Here is a 16,364-nt window from a genome sequence, read left to right as displayed (position 1 = left end):
GCCCAGCGACAGGACGAGGAGTAATGGCCATAAACTAAAACACAACAAGTTTCATCTCAACATGAGGAAGAACTTCTTTACATTGAGGGTGGTAGCGCACTGGAAAAGCTGCCCAGGGAAGGCGTGGAATCTTCCTCTGTGGAGACGTTCCAAACCCACCTGAAGGTGTTCCCGTGACACCTGCCCGAGGTGACCCTGCCCGGGTCGGGCGGTGGGACGGGATGATCTCGAGAGCTCCCTTCCAGCCCCGGCGGTTCCGTAATTCCGCGAGCAGCGGGTGTCTCGCCGCTGACGGGGCCGCGGGCAGCAGCCGGGGAGGCGGCGCCTCCCGCCGCCCCACACGGACCGGCCGCGCCGCCGCCCCCGAGGCGGCCGCTGGGGCGGAGCGGCAGCGGCGGTGCCGCCCGCCCGCCGTCGCTGCCCGTGCGGGAGCCTCTCCGCGGTCCTGCCTCCCTCCCTTCTCCAGCCGCCCGGGATGGGCGTGCGGAGCGGCAGGCGCGGGCGGGAGCCGCGGGCAGCGCTGGGGCGGCGGCACATGGCGGGCGGCCGCTGAGCGGAGCCGCGTCCCGGTGTGGGGCTCCCGCTCGCCGGCAGCGGGGCTGGGGACGGTGCCGGCGGCCTGGGAAGGGGCAGTAGTGAGGGGCCGAGCCCCGGTCTCGGGCATGGCGGAGACCCTGAGCCCCTGCTCCCCGCGGGGCCAGTGCCAGCCCAGCATGGATGCCAACACCTCGTCCTCCAACATGGACGCCAACGCCTCCTCCTCGGTGGTGGGCGGCAGCGCGTGGAGGGGCCGGGAGCCCTTCTCCATCTTCACCGTCCTCATCCTGACCCTGCTGGTGCTCCTGACCGTGGCCACCTTCCTCTGGAACCTGCTGGTGCTGGCGACCATCCTGCGAGTGAAGGCCTTCCACCGGGTGCCCCACAACCTGGTGGCGTCCACGGCGGTGTCGGACGTGCTGGTGGCGGCCCTGGTGATGCCGCTGAGCCTGGTGAAGGAGCTGTCGGCCGGGCGGCGGTGGCGGCTGGGCCGTGAGCTGTGCCTCGTGTGGGTGTGCTTCGACGTGCTGTGCTGCACGGCCAGCATCTGGAACGTGACGGCCATCGCCCTGGACCGCTACTGGTTCATCACCCGGCAGCTGCAGTACACGCTGCTCGCCCGCCGCCGCATCTCCAATGTCATGATCGCTCTCACCTGGCTGCTCTCCGCCGCCATCTCCCTCGCCCCTCTCCTGGGCTGGGGGGAGACCTACAGCCCCGAGCAGGAGCGCTGCCAGGTCAGCCAGGACCCGTCCTACACCATCGTCTCCACGGGCGGCGCGTTCTACCTGCCCCTCTGCGTGGTGCTCTTCGTCTACTGGAAGATCTACAAGGCGTCCAAGTTCCACATGGGGAGCCGCAGGAGGAACGCCGTGGTGCCGCTGCCCGAGGTAAGGCTGGGGAAGGGGAGGGAGCCCCTGCTGCTCCCCCAGGCACTGCCATCCTGCTTCTCGTCAGCTCCCGGCCCTCGCCCCTGCGTTGGTGGGCTCTGCACAGCGAGAAGGCTGCGAGGTGCCCTGGGGCTCCCGTGTGAGTTGAGCTTTGTCACAGAGTGGACGTGAGCAGTAATTAGCCAGTGAAAAAGGGCAACTCTTGGAGAAGAGCTTTCTTCTCACTTTTTCCTTGTGTGCTATAAGAGTAAGGGACAGGTGCACTCACTGCCAGTCGGGAGAGACATTTGAAAATGGTCTCTTTGTTCTGAATTTGCCGTTCCTTGGGGTTTTTTTCCCCCTCTTTTTGTTTTTTTACAGCGTTGGTAGGGTAAAAAAAAACATAAAGAGATCCTTAGGTCCTGTAGTGAGTAAATGCACATTTATTTAGCAGCACAGACTCTGTGTGTCTGAATCGATTTTGATAAGCAAATTACACACTATACGCTATACATCAGAATGTGTATATATATATATATATATATATATATATATATATATACACATTCTGATGTGCTTGGGCTATTTTACCGTGAGTACTGCTCACTGAATAATGTTGAAACAATGAGCAATTAATTGTTTCTGGTTTAAAATGACCTGCTGTTTTAAAAACCATGTTCTCTTTCTTATCCCAAAGATTGTCTGTGATCCTGCGGTGCCCTAGCTATTTGGGAGGTCTCGTTCATTTTGGGGATACACCTTACTGACAGGAAAGCTGTGTCCCTTCAGAAGGGTTGGGGTTGGCTCCTTGTGCCCTATAAGTCAGGCTCTCTGCATGATGCTGCTGTCACCCATCCCATGCCTCCACCGTGCTTGGCAGTGCTCTCTGCAAACTCTCCCTGCATTCTTTCACATACTCTTACTCTCACTCCTACCAGTGAAAAATTTTCTTTATGTTTTTGTGATTGCATGTTGAACTTCCTAAGACCAGTCCCTTCCCAGGAGCGAAAGATGAGCTGTGTGGATGTTAGAGATACCTACAGAGACCCTTTCTGTTCCATTTGGGCTAATCCTGCACAGCCTCATTCCCCTGCTAAATCCTTCTCTCTTTGATTTGGAGTCAAGGAAGCACATTATTATGGTCACAAGCAAGAGTCTGTACGTTGTGTCCCCAGATTCTTGCAAGAGATAACAGCACTGGCAATTGTGATTAGGCTTGCAGATTTGGCTTGTAATGTCTTAAAGATACTATTAATATATATTGTTTTATGAAGGTGTCTTCTATGCAAAAGCAAAAAAATTTCTAGAAAAGTTGAGAATATCTCCTCTAGTGGCATTTTTTTCCCTACGATCTTCAGCCCTTAGTTTGCACCAAATTTCTTTCAAATTGCTTTAAGTATGATGAATGTATTGCTTGGAGTTAATGTATAATCCTTTCAAGCACAAAAGCCAGCTGATTATTTATTGTGGTTTTGCATGCTGTACCTTTTACATACACACATACCCATTCAGGACTGGTTGTTTGGAATCAAATTCTGGGAAGTTAAATGAGCTGAGGCATTGCTGCTCAAGCCAGTGGAGAGACACATCATATGACAGTTTCAGCAAGAAAGAGTCTGGCTGCAAACTGTTTAGTTCTGTCTGTGAAAGCCCCTGCGTGGGCCCAGCATGGCTGGCAGGTAAGTGTTTTTTGCTGATGCAATGTCTGGGGGCTGGTTTAGGCTGCACTGACAGAAGGGCTCTGTCAGAGTGAGCTAAACACCCCTTTTGGAGGGGTTATTGCAGTACCAGTAAATGCTCAAGCCAGTAGTTCTTCATCTTTCTCATATTGGTGTGATTGACATATTAACTTCTCCTTTTATAATGGGGATTCTTGAATCTGCAATTGGTATGTAGCAGCAACTTCCCCCATTATCCCAGCAGCTCCATTTGCTGACTTAAATTAAAAGACTTCTGTGATTCAGATGCAAACTTTGCTCCTCACCTAAAGGAAGAGCTGATGCTGCACACGCTTACATTAAATGAACTCGTGGATCAAGCAAGCTGGCATTCAGGATGCATTTCTTGTTTTCTTTCTAAATTAAGATACTGAGATTTACTCACAGAGTGTTATCCTGATCTTATTTAAGCTTGTGGTAGTAAGCTCACATCCACAGGAAGAGTAGCAGTTCCCCAGTGAATTCTGGAGGGGAATCTTCATGCACATTACTACTGTTCTTTGACAAAACCCTGTTGTTTTTTTCTTAACATGCAAACACAAGGCAACATTGCCAAGCTTTGCTTCTCCACATGTAGGGGTGATCAGGCTGTCTGCATCAGCTGTCTCCTCTCTGATGGGACAAATTCTGTTCTGCTGCTCATGGTTTGCCCATAAAATCATTCTTATTTTCCCTTTCTTTCTCCCTTGACGTCTCTCCTCCCTCTACTTTATTCCATCTCTTCCTTCTCAGAGAATGCTCGCCTGTCATGCTCACCCTGGCAACATTTTCCTTCTGTCACTGTGACTCTGGATGTGAATTCCCCTCTGCATCTGTGTCAGTTCTCACTCCAGGTGCCCTGCAACAGCTGATCTGAGGAATATTAGCAAGGTTTTTTTGGCAGACAATGCCAAAGGCTGGCAGTGCTTCCCAGTCTGGAGGTGAGCAATAACAGCAGTGATCTCTGCTGGGAGAGACGTCTGTGTTGTACTTGGGAATGAGCTGTCAGGTAGTGCTGGATTGGAACTGCACAGCAGGGCTGCAGTTTGTGGCCTGAGGTACAACCAGCTGGTTCATTCTGGCAAGTCTCAGGACAAAAAAGGTCTGAGTTCATAGCCCTCAGATGCCAGTAGGGATGCCTTGGAAAAACCAATGCACCAAGTGGAGCAGTGAGGGTGGTACGTTGATGTTTGTCATCAACAGACTCAGGCACCAAAGTGCTTTGCAGGTTGCCACTATATATATGTTATATGTGTATAAAAAATGTTTAGATTTTTTTTTACAGAGAAAGAACATTTCTTTGAAACTGGGAGTTGGCATATGTACCTTATGTTCCTACACTCTTACAGAGCTGCAGAATAGAATAGTTATTTTGTAACTATTTTGAGTCATTCTTTGGTTAAAATTTTACTTGTGTTTTTGAAAAACACTTTTCAAAACCTTTGAAAAAATTCAGGTGAGGGAGATGGACATGAAACATCTGAGATGCTTCAGGTTTTAATGAGAGCTTGGATTTTTGCTTTCCTTTGAAATAAAATAATTGCCAAATTGGGATCCTAAATTAAGCTGGTGCTTTTAAAATTGTTTGTTTGCTAATTATGAAACTCCCTAAAAAGTGAATTCTGCAGGCAACACTGATGTGGGTGACCCTCATTAAAACCCCAGTGACATATCATCGCTGACAGAGAGCTATGCTCTGTCACACCTTGTTGACAGCAGGCAATAATTCTCTCTCTAAACAGTCCAATTGAAATAAATGAGACTGCTTGAAAAACAGCAGATACTGCTGCATAGTGCCCTTTTAAATCAATGAAATCCCTTGTAGCATAGGGATAGCCCAGCAAAACCAAGGATGACAGGATCTGAATGTCTGGATTACTGCATGCAGCAATTGCAAAATCAGATTTAAATTTTCATATGAGTTAAAAATAAAGTTCTGTTGATGATTGGGGGGTTTTTGTTGGTTTTGTTTGGTTTTTTTCCTTTCTCCCCTCTCAAAGTACTTGTATAGTGTATAAAACATTAGGCATGATCCAAACCTTAGAGTTTTGTGAGTGTCCTTCCCACTCTGTGTAAGATCAGGCCCCAGAGCTCCAGTGGTGCTGTGTTGTTCTGCACCTTGGCCCATTCAGCCTCTCCAACTCAACCAGTCAGGACAGTGTGGGACAGAAAACAGATTCTCCTTCTCTGAAGGGGTCACAGGCCTTTTATTTCTTATTTCTGCCCCTGGCTGTACAAGTAGAAGAGATGAGTCAGGAAACAAAGTTCAGCTGTCCAGAAGAGTGGCAAAAAATGTCCAGAAAAGAGTGAGGCAGGAAGCAAACTGGAGTGGGTAGTGATTTCCTGGGAGAAATACAGAATTAGTCCTGCTTACAGCAGAAGAAAATCCTGTGAGAGAAAGTGGGTGTTCTTCTCCCTGTCAAATGAACTGTTTGTCATGTTGGTGGAGCATCCAAGAGAGTGTAGACATTTCCATGTTTTGATCCTTTGCTGTGCATTTAGTTTCTTGTGTTCTTGTTCAAAGAGCAAGAAGTGTGCCAGGGCTGCACTGAGCCAGTAACGACCTTTGCTGCATCAAACTGATAGGCAAAGCTCTGAATTTGGGGTAGTAAGCCAGATTTGATTGGTGTTTATCATCTTTACTGTTGTTTTGTTTTGTTATTGCAGACCCTGCAGGTGCAGGACCTGCCACAAAGGACCAATAATAGCAATCATTACAGCTGTAAGGAACATTTTAAATCAAGGGATTTTGTCAGAAGCTCCTTGGTGGCATGTTTTCTATGACATTCTAGGAGCACAGGAACTGGGAACATACAGCTCTGGGAACATGTAGCCATTTAATAGTAGTAATTTATGGGGGATAGACAAACAAGAGAAGGGGCATTGAACTGTAAGTGCTGATCAACATACAGAGGAATAAATTCTGGAACTAAAACCAAACTCCTTTGTGTCTGTAGAAGGATTTGTACTTGAGCTCATTTCCTTAATTTACTCTCTTTATTATTCTCACAGAAAAGCAGTCATCTCTGCACTTCTCAGAGCCCATTGTCCTGGAAATAGCTGACTTCATGAATTTAGACCCGAATTCTGGCCTCAGAGTAGCAGTCCTTTCTACCAGCTATTTCCCCAGTGCTCCTGACTCGCAGCTCCTGGAGCAGTGCCTGGGCAGATGGAAGGAAACCTGTGCTGGAGGCAGAGTGTGCTGCTAGACACCAAGTGAGAGCAGTGTGCAGCACTGCAGAGATGTCTCCAGCATAACCCAAGGCATCTCCATGGACTGCTCTAATTTACAGTCTGTGACCACCTCTCCTGCTGTCACAGGCTGCTTGTTAGTGCTCATCAGTAAGCCCAAAATGGGGGTAAAGGTTCTGTACTTGTCCTTTGTTCTGCGTGGTACAGGATAAAGGTGAGGTGGTGTGACTTACACTAGAAACTGGGCTCATGCAAAACCTCCGGAATTGGCACTGGGAACTGCAGATCTGGTACAGTTAGAGCTGCATTTAGTTCTAGCAAGTAATTTACAAAATGTACCATGATCTGTTTTCACTTGCTGTTTTGTATTCAGAGGCCTGACCTAACAACCAGTGAAGTTTGTAAAAACTCCTCTGACTTCAGTGGAAGGTTGATCAGGCTGTAAATGCAGGCTTCATTGGGGAAAACACCTGAGGATACCTGTGGTATCTTCTAGGAAAGAAATGAAATAACTCTTTCTTACAATATGTAATTAAGTGATAAAAGGGTCGCTGCTAGTAACCTCTGCAGTCAGAAGTAGTGAGAAGGCTCTGATTTGATGATGGCACACAGCAAGCCCCATCTTTTGAGCAAGAGCTGAAGGTTTAATCCAGTACCAAACTGTGCCTGATGCTCGTGACAAAGTCCTTTGTATGGCTCTTCCCAAGAGGCACTTATGTAACTATTCCACAGGGCTAAGACATAATCTTTCAGGGTTGCTTGTCACAGATTTGTCCTCATGTCATACATTCATCCCTTTTTGCAGAGTGTGATTAAGGACTTGCAGAGCAAGTCCTTCTGCAGACAAATGGTGTGATCCTTGCTACATGAGGGGTGTCCCATTTTAATTGTCAGAACAGATGTGATTTTCATTTTCCTCCATTATTTGCCTGCACCGACAATCTGCTGCTCTTATATTCTGCAGCCCTGTCTCATGTCTGAGGGTGCAGACAGGGATATCCATCCTGAAGAGTGATTGTTCATCCACTGCCAGTGCTTCCCTGTCTGAATTGCTTTGCTCATATTGAGTAGAGGCCCTCCATCTATTACAAAGGTGGCACATGCATGTGGAATATGTGGCTAATTTAACAATGAGCCATCTTTGGAGTGGTGTCAAAGTCTTGCAGTGCTGTGAATTACCACTCAGGCAAATTTTACAGCCTTAAACTGTTGTTTTTATTGCACTCTCTTCATAACTGTAGTGCCTAGAAGAACTTTAATATCACAGATATTTCAATCTTCAGGTTAAAATTACTAGGTAGTGTCTTCATCTGGTCAGACTCAAAGCATATGAATAACTTCTGCCCAGAAGCAGTTTGCCCCAGAGCACTGTGCTGTACTCACTGCAGAGATGAATGTCTTGCCCTTGGTGAGGAGACAAGAAGCACTGTTGACAGCCTGGAGTAGCTGAAATTTTTTCCTCTCTTATATGACTTCTGCTGAAGCTGAAGGCCAATTGAAATGGTGTTTTTCTGGCAATAGAGTACTTTTTGAGAAAATACAGAATCACAGAATGGTAGGGTTTGGAAGGGCCTCTGGAGATCATCTAATCCAAGCCCCCTGCTAAAGCAGTTCACCTGGAGCAGGTCTAAAGGCCAGGTAGCAGCATGAGTCTGGTGCAGGGATCGGCAGCAGACACAGGCCTTTGTTAGCCTGCCTTAACAACCCAATTTCCCCCTAGGTATGAAGGCATCCAAGAAAATAAACTGAAGAAGAATCCCACAACACACATGGCACCAGTTGCTCTTTATTTAGCTCTGTTTGTCAGCTACACTTGGCAGCTTTTCCAGTGTAATGAGAAGCCTGGTAACTTTGGCACTCTGGGGCATTTTCTTTCTTTTAGCATGGAAGGAATGGAGTTCAGGCCTTTTGTGGTAGGTGCACAGATGTTGTGCTGTCATTTAAAAGTAATACTTCACTCAAACAAACTGTCTTGGTAAGAAACTGTGTTTGCTTTTGTTTGAGGTGAAGGAAGCTTCGCAGGAACCACAGATGGTGTTTACAGCTCGTCGTGCAGCTATCACTTTCCAGACAGATGGAGAAACATGGAGAGAACAGAAAGAGAAAAAGGCAGCTCTGATGGTTGGCATCTTAATTGGAGTTTTTGTACTGTGCTGGATCCCTTTCTTCATCACAGCATTAATAAGTCCTCTCTGTTCCTGCAATATCCCACCCGTCTGGAAAAGCATCTTTCTTTGGCTTGGCTACTCAAATTCTTTCTTTAATCCTCTCATTTATACCGCATTTAACAAAAATTACAACAATGCCTTCAAGAACCTTTTTGTAAAGCAGAGATAAAAGGGGAGACAGAGGAGAACATGATTCCTCTAATGCATAATACAGAGATTTCTCGAGGGAAACATGCCTGTGATATGTACAGTTTTCACGCACAAGAGCTACTTGAGGGGATTTAGGAGCCGTGAAAAAGAAGATGGAAGACGTCTGGATATAAACCTACTGAGAGTTTACAGTTCCCCCTTAGAAATACCTGTGTGCTTCTCCAGGGTTTGGCAAAGAAGATGGAAGCAGGGAATGCCTCCTGTCTGCTCTTCAAACCAACACACGCTGAGGTGTGCCAGCAAAGCCCGGTGCGTGTCCGGTGCTGTGGCTGTCACACCCAACATGGCTGATCCCACCCAGCCAGCCACGGGGCTGTGCTGGAGCTCTCCTCATTAGCAAAGGCACCGGTGGGAGCTGCTAATTGAGCAGTACTGGCATGTTTGCAATATGGGCAGGATGCTGGCTTCGGTTTGGAGATTTATTTGGAAGGGAATAAACATGCTGCAGTCAATCAGTCCTTGAGTTGATGTGAAATTAAAGTGGATGACTAAGCAGCTCAGAAACACACTGATTGAGGGGCTGTGTACTCTGCCAGGATTGAGGGGCTGTGTACTCTGCAAGCAGCAGGGCTTGATGGGCAGGCTTGGTCAGATGGGTCAGTTGTGTCCCCTGGGGTTAAGTGAAACAAGAGGGAAGTATAAAATTATTCAGAGCCGCTGAGAATGTGTTCTCACTGCTTGCACAGGAGGATCTAGAGAGGCTTTTTCACCTGTGTTGTCCTCTGTCACTCTGCCAGGTTCAGGCTCTCCCTGTTTTATGAAACCCAGGTGAGCTCAAGATAGACACCAACACCTCCAAGTGAATGGGGACTGAATACGTGGTTATTTCATGCTGCCATAAAACTGAGCAGGCATCTGGATTACAAACACCAAACATGATGTTCAGTCACACCAGGTGTGCTGGCAGCAACATGTGGCTGCTTGGCAGTGGTAGGTGAGTGCCTGCACTGTGTCTGGGGCCCTTGCACCATAAATGTGCTCATCACCCAACCTGAGTAAAGTCCACAAGTTGTCAGCTGGATCAACTTCTTCCTCCTGTAACAAAGGTGTTGATGCTATTGGGTCTAAGTGACTCCCAAAAACCCAAAGGGACTCAAACCCAAGCCTTAAATTGTTTTCCCAAGATCTGACAAACACCCCATACCCAACAATAAGTACATAAATAATGTATTTCCTGCATACTGCCAAGTCCATCTTGCTCCATATTTGTTTCTCTGGTGGGCTTTACTTCCTCCCCTGCTCTGAGTGGGAGAGCTGACAGCATCTCTGTGTATTTCTAGCATGGCAGCTTTTTACTGACATAGAGTCCCAGGAAGCTTAAGGAAGCTTGGCTGCATCTCAGGAGCACAGTGTATGGTGAGGTCAGGCAGTGCTGTACCTCACACCTGCACTGCTGTGGCAGTCCAGTGTGACCTGCTGTGCCTGCAGCCACAGCCACCTGTGTGTCTTGCATTCCTGCTGAGGATGCTTCTCTCAATTTCAGTGGGAATTCAGAAGTTTTAATAACCTAGAATTTTGAAGAGTAGTTAGATAGTGACTCAGACTTAAATGCCAATTTAAATAACTTCCCCTTCTGATTCTCAACTTGCCTGCATATGGAATAGCTACCATTCAAACCAGAGTTTGGAGGCTTAGTTAAACAAGAAGGAAGGCACATATGTAAGAGACTGAATGCTACTAAAACCTGCAGCCTCATTCAGAACCACTGACAGTTTTTTCAAGTCAGCTGAATTTTTTCATATAAGAGAGTCATTGCTCTAAAACCTTTAAAATCCAAACAGATGCCATGGAAGGAGGAAATGAAGAGGTTGTCTTGAGTTGGTGTTGAAAAGCATACAAATCTTCTGCATGGGGCACTCCTGAAATTTCTAACAACATGTTTTGGCCAAATTTTAGTGCCTGTACTCCCTCAGCCTGCTAAGCCAAGCCATTACTGTCACATCTAATGCCAACCCTTGGCCCATCCCAGTCTGGCTGCAGGAGCAGCAGTGATACTCCAGCTGCACATTCCAGCTGACTGGAGCAGCACTCGGCTCTGGTTCCTGCGCAGGAGCCCTTCCCTGGAGCGACACAGGCTGTGAAGGCACCTTCTGCCATGGCTTGGCCTCTGGAACTTGGGAGGACACCACAGAGCTGTTCCTGCAGCTGCACACATGGCATTGCTGCAGACACTGATGGGGTGCCTTCAGCTCCCAGGAGAGCTGCAGCAGGGCACTGACGCAGCTCTCCTCCTCCTCAAGGATGAATTTAGCTCCCTTAGGAGTTGTGGCTGGGCCTCTGGAATTTTGCTGTGAGCAGATCTGAAGAGAAGCAGCCAGTGCTCTGCCCACCCAAGCATCTGTGCCAGCAGTGAGTGTTACAGTGACAGGCTCGCACAGCCTGGCTCCGTACCGAGAAGCAAGTGGAGCTTTCATTTCATTACAGTGGCTTTAGGAAACTCTTAACAAAATCAACTTCCCACACTGGCTCGAAATGCAGACTGCATTTAGAAGAGCAGCAGCACATATTCAGGATTTAAAATTCTGGTTTTTAATCACAGCTTACTCCAGGGCAAAGAAATTATGCTATCTGTGGTTGTTGCCTAACCTGCTGGATGGTCCCATATGAACTAAGATAAATGAACTAAAATAAATGACACAGTATCTTGACTGTCCAAACAGAAAAAAAAAAATAAAATAAAAAGCAGGTATTCTAAAGGAACATCACTGGGCAGAGCTTAGATGTTACAGTCATTTATTTCCCCAACTGAAGCTGCTGATTTGGAATACACCAATCATTCTGTACACAGTGGACTGCTAGTTTTAAACTTTATTTCTTCACATGGAATTTGCTCCTAGAAAAACTTACCAGAGCCTATTGCTCAGCAGCAGGGCATTGCTGCATCCTGCAGTAGGGCTCTGGGAATCCTGCAGCAGCTGTATTTAAATTAAGGCCTGTTTGCTGTGCTCTTGGAGCCCAGACTGTGCAGAAATGAAAGGGCTTTGGAAGATGAATGTGAGCAGAAAATGCTGATAGCCCTTAGAAAGAAATTAGGTTTGCTGCAAGTCCTGTAAATGTTACAAGCCTGGTGACACTAGATGAATTCAGGGTAAGAGCTTTCTCTTTCAACAAAGAAATCCAGCAATACTGAAGTAGAATTCTAAGTCTCAGTTCCTCCCTTGCAATCAGCCAAGATGGAGAATTAAGGCAGATTCTCCTTGCTATAGGTGCATCCCAAGGTATGAGGAGAAATGGCACCCAACACATAGAGCCTGTGCCAGAAAGCAAGAAGAGCTGGTGGAACTGCTTTCACACCCTCACCAACCTCCTTTCTTCTTTTCACATGGGTCTCACAGCAAAGGTAGTATCCATCTGCCCTGGGCTCCAGCTACAGTAGACAGTTATTATCTGGACTCTGATTTATTCTTTGTGAGCAACAGCTGCATCTTCAAAAACCTCTTTTAGTAAAAATCACAAGTTCCTGGTCAGAGCAACAGATCTCACAGTTTTATATTTCTTGTGGAAATTTCCAGGTTACTGTTTTTGTAGCAGGTAAGCATAAATTTCAACATTATACTGAACAAATAACCACATCATTTATTCTATGTGCAAGTTCATTACTTACCCTACCTAGGAAATTTTGCTTGATGCTGAAAAGCAATTGTGATTAAAATGATAAATCCCAAACTGAAATGTCCATTCAAGTTACTTTTTTAGAGTTGCACAGCTTGAATTCCCAAGCAGGTCTCCTTGGTGCCAAAGTTGAATTATTCAATTCACAAACTAGAAAGAGCCTTACAGTTTTTATAGAGGGCAAAGTTTGTAGACAGAAATAACACCGTCTGTAGCTGACTACAGAAAGTCTGCAAGTAGCACTCAATGCAGGTTTCCTTCTTTGAAGGAATGCTGAATGTAAATTTTTCCTTCTTTGAAGGGACTTGGAATCTGATTCTGCCTCTGTTGTTTTGCTAGCTCTGGGCAGACTGACTTTTTGAACAGATGCAAGAGGAGCAGCCCAGATCTATTCCCTCCCTAACCTGTGTTGGGGAGCAAGGTTCCAGCTGGCGCAGTGGGAAGGTTTTCTTTCTGTTTGTGCTGAAGAACAGGACCAGGACATCAAAAAACCAGTGACTCATTGGACTATGGACACGATTCATCTTTTAATGCACTTGTAATTCAAGAGCCTGGGAAAGCTTCCAAGGCAAGTTCCACCTTAAAAACACGATAGCAGAATGTGACTGGATTCCAAACATTCTTTATTTTATATTCGCTGCCATAGAAAGTAATTGAACAGCACTGTCATCAGTGTCAGTGGGAAAAAGGAACATGGATTTTCTTCTCCTGAAGATGTCATGTACAGTAAGAAGTCAGTCCAAAATCCTGGTGTTAAGTACAAAAAGCAACTGTTTGAATTATAAAATACTGTATATACAGATACAAAAAATGTTTCAGAAAGTGTCCCACAAAGTTTCTGAACTTTCAAGAGCAAATCTTCAGCAGGGTAAGTAGGTTGTTGTCTTCAAAGGTGAGCATCAGTTCATTAGAGCAGAATGTCTCAGTCTTTATCTTCCCATATTACAGGTGACAGACTTTGATTTTCATCCCAGCCAGGGATAACGTGGTGGTCCTAGTATTAAGGTGTTTTTTCCTGGAGCTATTAATTTAACAAGCACACTCTCTATATATAAAAATGAAATTTCAAAGAAATTTATACAACAGCTAGACTTTATAAAAATATAGATCTATAATTTTACACCAGGAATTATCCAAGGTAAGTTTTCATTTTCTTAACCATTAGAAATTAATTGTTATCCTCTGGAGTCCTATCTATGGCTAGAGTGTAAATTAAAATAATGCAAAGTTATTAGCTGGTGAGGTGAGTTTGAAGAATCTCATTCTGTGGGGTTTTTTTGGGCCAAAGTTAACAAACTACTGCATTCTGCAGTGCTCATCCTGTGGGATGGTGGACGAACTACACAGTACATGTAAACTTAGACCAGAATCTTCACCTAATTCAGTGTTAAAACCCAAATAAAAAAACATTCCCACTATCCTTACTGTAGGAAAAAAAAAACCAAACAAACCCAAATAAATAAAATTAGACAGTATTTCTGTTTTGCTGTACTGTGTTAACTCTTTACTGTGTAGTGGAGGCAATAATGAATAATACAGCCATGTGATGAGGGAATGTAAACTGAACACATACTGGAAAAAACAAGACTTTTACAGCTTTGTGTATATATATATTTTTATATATATCTGTATATATACATCTACATTGCAGTTATAACTGTCACCTCACAAAAGAGATTCAATGGACTGAACAATCTTCTATAAATTTCCCCAGCTGGAGTTCTTCAGGAAGAACTGGCTTTCAGCTTGGACAGCAGCATTTCGTTCTTACGGCATTCCTGTTAACAGAGAGCAAACACATAAGGAGGAATTGCTCTGAACTCTGCTTCCTGTATCTCCACATCAACAGAACCAAACCCTTTCATTTTGAAACATCTACAAAATCCAAAGCAGCCTGGAGCAGGTGATGAGTTGAAGATAATTCTGATTCATCCATAATGTTGTTCCAGTGGCAATATTCATTAAACTTTATGACATGCAAGCCAGAAGGAACACTGCTTGATCACTCATCTGAAATTGTTACATGTAGCTAAAGCAAACCCAGCTTTTTACTTATGAATAGAATAAATCTGAAATGGAGATTACTTGTAGGTGATCTGAATGTCACAGAACAGTTTGTAAAAGAGTCAGTGCTCAGGGAACAACTCTTGGTCAGGAAATATATTTACATAAAAACACCTGTGTTCAGTACCACAACCATTACTTATTTTAAGGGTAGCAGGGTTGAATAGAAAATCCCTCACATGGCAATGGAAGAAAAATGGGTAAAAAAACCTAAAAATAAATCCACGTAAATTCTGCAAGTAGGATGTAAAATTCTGTACATCAGACAAGTAGCTGAACAGCCCCTGTCACTCTGCAAGAGTACACTGTCTGAAGCAGGAAGGAACCGTCTCAGAACAAAGCAGGAATAATTACACAAAGATGTTTTTCCTCAAACATATGAAGCCAAATGACAACTTTGCCTGCAGCATTCCTTTTCATTCATTCATTCTCATGGAGACAGCAATTAACAGAAGCACATGATGATTAAAAGCTTGGGAAAGGCTAAATCAATGAAGTGTTGTACAGTGCTTTCACAGTCATTAGGCAACAAGGCTGGTTCCTGAAGATTAACAACCAAGACTCTGCATTTCCTCCTTATTCACACACATTTCCACACCCCTCTTTGCTCCAATACCTAACTGCTCACAGATCTTCAAGAGACTCCACTTGAAAACCTAAATACACAGCTTGCTTGATAACCACTCCCTGTAACATGCAGAGGTGCCAATCTAGCAGTGAAAGAAGAATTCCCAGAATCAGATTCAGAATCCAAGAGTCACATGGAGAAAACGACCAAGATGCACGATGAACATGGTGTGATAAGCATCGTATCAGGAAATCTTGTGCATATATTAATGCACAGGTCAAGTCAAAATGGGTCACTGAACACTTGACAGTTTACGTAGCAAAAGTGTTCTTACCTCTTTAAATTCTTTCACTGTTTTGAAGTAAAGCCTCTGTTTCTCTAGAAGCTCTAGGTATTCATCATTCAACTGGTCTCTTCTCATTTTGTTTTCTTGCTTCTTCTTTTCCATCTGTTGGTATGCAGGAAGGATAAGAGATGGAATACACACAGACACACAGACATACTGCCTGAGGAACAACTATCTATAGCACACAAGGGGAGACATGCTTCCTAAACATACCCCTGGCTTGTGCTTGAAATGCAATGAACATTGAGGTCAGCTCTTGAAAATTAAGAGCCTAATGCTGAAGTCTCAGTACCAGTGGCATTATAGGTGCAACTGGGACAAGGGCGCCTGATGGTTGGGACTCTGAGGTGCTGTTGACTCTCTTCAGCAGCAGAAAGCACCTTCAGCCAGCTCCAGCTGTCTGAAAAAACATGCCTGAGGTGCAGGTCTGACTGCACCCACGCAGTGCAAATGGAAGAGTTCTCACTGACTTCAGTGGCATTCAGCTGTCTCAAGCATTTAAATCACTGCACTGCCAGTAATGAGGGTAAGGGGTATAGGATTCCTGTCAGGACAGAGCTGTTATAACACCTCTGTCATACTCTATGCATTGACATTTGGTGGTGAGAAGGTTCTGACGAATGTGAAAAGAATTAATACTTGTTACTTGCTCGCCTAATTTGCACCTCATGTAATGGATCTTTCTATGCACAATTATTATCCAAGAGGCTTTGCTGAGATAATTCCCAGGTTCTAGCAAAGAAAGTGAGAGGAGTATCAGACCTTCATTCGATTCTGTTTGATGCCTTCTACAATCTGCTCCATCTGCCGCAAAAACTGCTCCCGAGATCCAGACGATGCCATGGCTCTGGAAAGGAGAAAATGGAACACCTGACAGGGATGTGGGACACTGTGTCTCAGCTGCAGCTGTCTTGCACATCTACCCATGTCCAGCAGTCCTCATTGCTTAGTGTTCTGTGTAAAAATTCATCCTTTTAATCCCTGGTACCAGTGACAGTGCAGCTCTTCCGCTGGTGTGAGCTACCAAAGAGATGGGAACAGAGAGAGCTCAGACTCAGAGCTCATCGCAAGTGTTCTCCCTCTCAGCTCAGGTCTGTTCCT

At 45.3% G+C, this 16,364-nt stretch overlaps 2 protein-coding genes across 3 annotated transcripts in view; one reads left to right on the top strand and one right to left on the bottom strand.

Moving 5' to 3' along the window:
- Positions 1 to 401: 401 nt before the first annotated feature.
- LOC138113181 (5-hydroxytryptamine receptor 5B-like) lies at positions 402 to 9,128 on the top strand. The gene is made up of 2 exons (XM_069021188.1): positions 402 to 1,427; positions 8,300 to 9,128. Exons 1-2 carry the CDS (start codon positions 663 to 665, stop codon positions 8,630 to 8,632), a joined length of 1,098 nt encoding a protein of 365 aa, XP_068877289.1. The 5' UTR covers positions 402 to 662; the 3' UTR covers positions 8,633 to 9,128.
- Positions 9,129 to 12,859: 3,731 nt separating this feature from the next.
- The window catches only part of CCDC93 (coiled-coil domain containing 93), a 72,878-nt gene continuing 69,373 nt past the window's right edge, over positions 12,860 to 16,364 (bottom strand). For both annotated transcript variants that reach the window (XM_069021187.1, XM_069021186.1), the window contains 3 exons: positions 16,026 to 16,110; positions 15,252 to 15,365; positions 12,860 to 14,063 (listed from right to left, as the gene is read on the bottom strand). In XM_069021187.1, coding sequence (XP_068877288.1) covers positions 14,010 to 14,063; positions 15,252 to 15,365; positions 16,026 to 16,110 — 253 coding nt within the window. In that variant the 3' untranslated portion in view covers positions 12,860 to 14,009. The remainder of the gene's footprint in view (positions 14,064 to 15,251; positions 15,366 to 16,025; positions 16,111 to 16,364) is intronic.

Source organism: Aphelocoma coerulescens, chromosome 7, assembly GCF_041296385.1.
Source record: "Aphelocoma coerulescens isolate FSJ_1873_10779 chromosome 7, UR_Acoe_1.0, whole genome shotgun sequence".
Lineage (NCBI taxonomy): Eukaryota > Metazoa > Chordata > Aves > Passeriformes > Corvidae > Aphelocoma > Aphelocoma coerulescens.
Note: the sequence above shows the minus strand (reverse complement) of the source record. Positions and strands in the feature narration are given on the sequence as shown.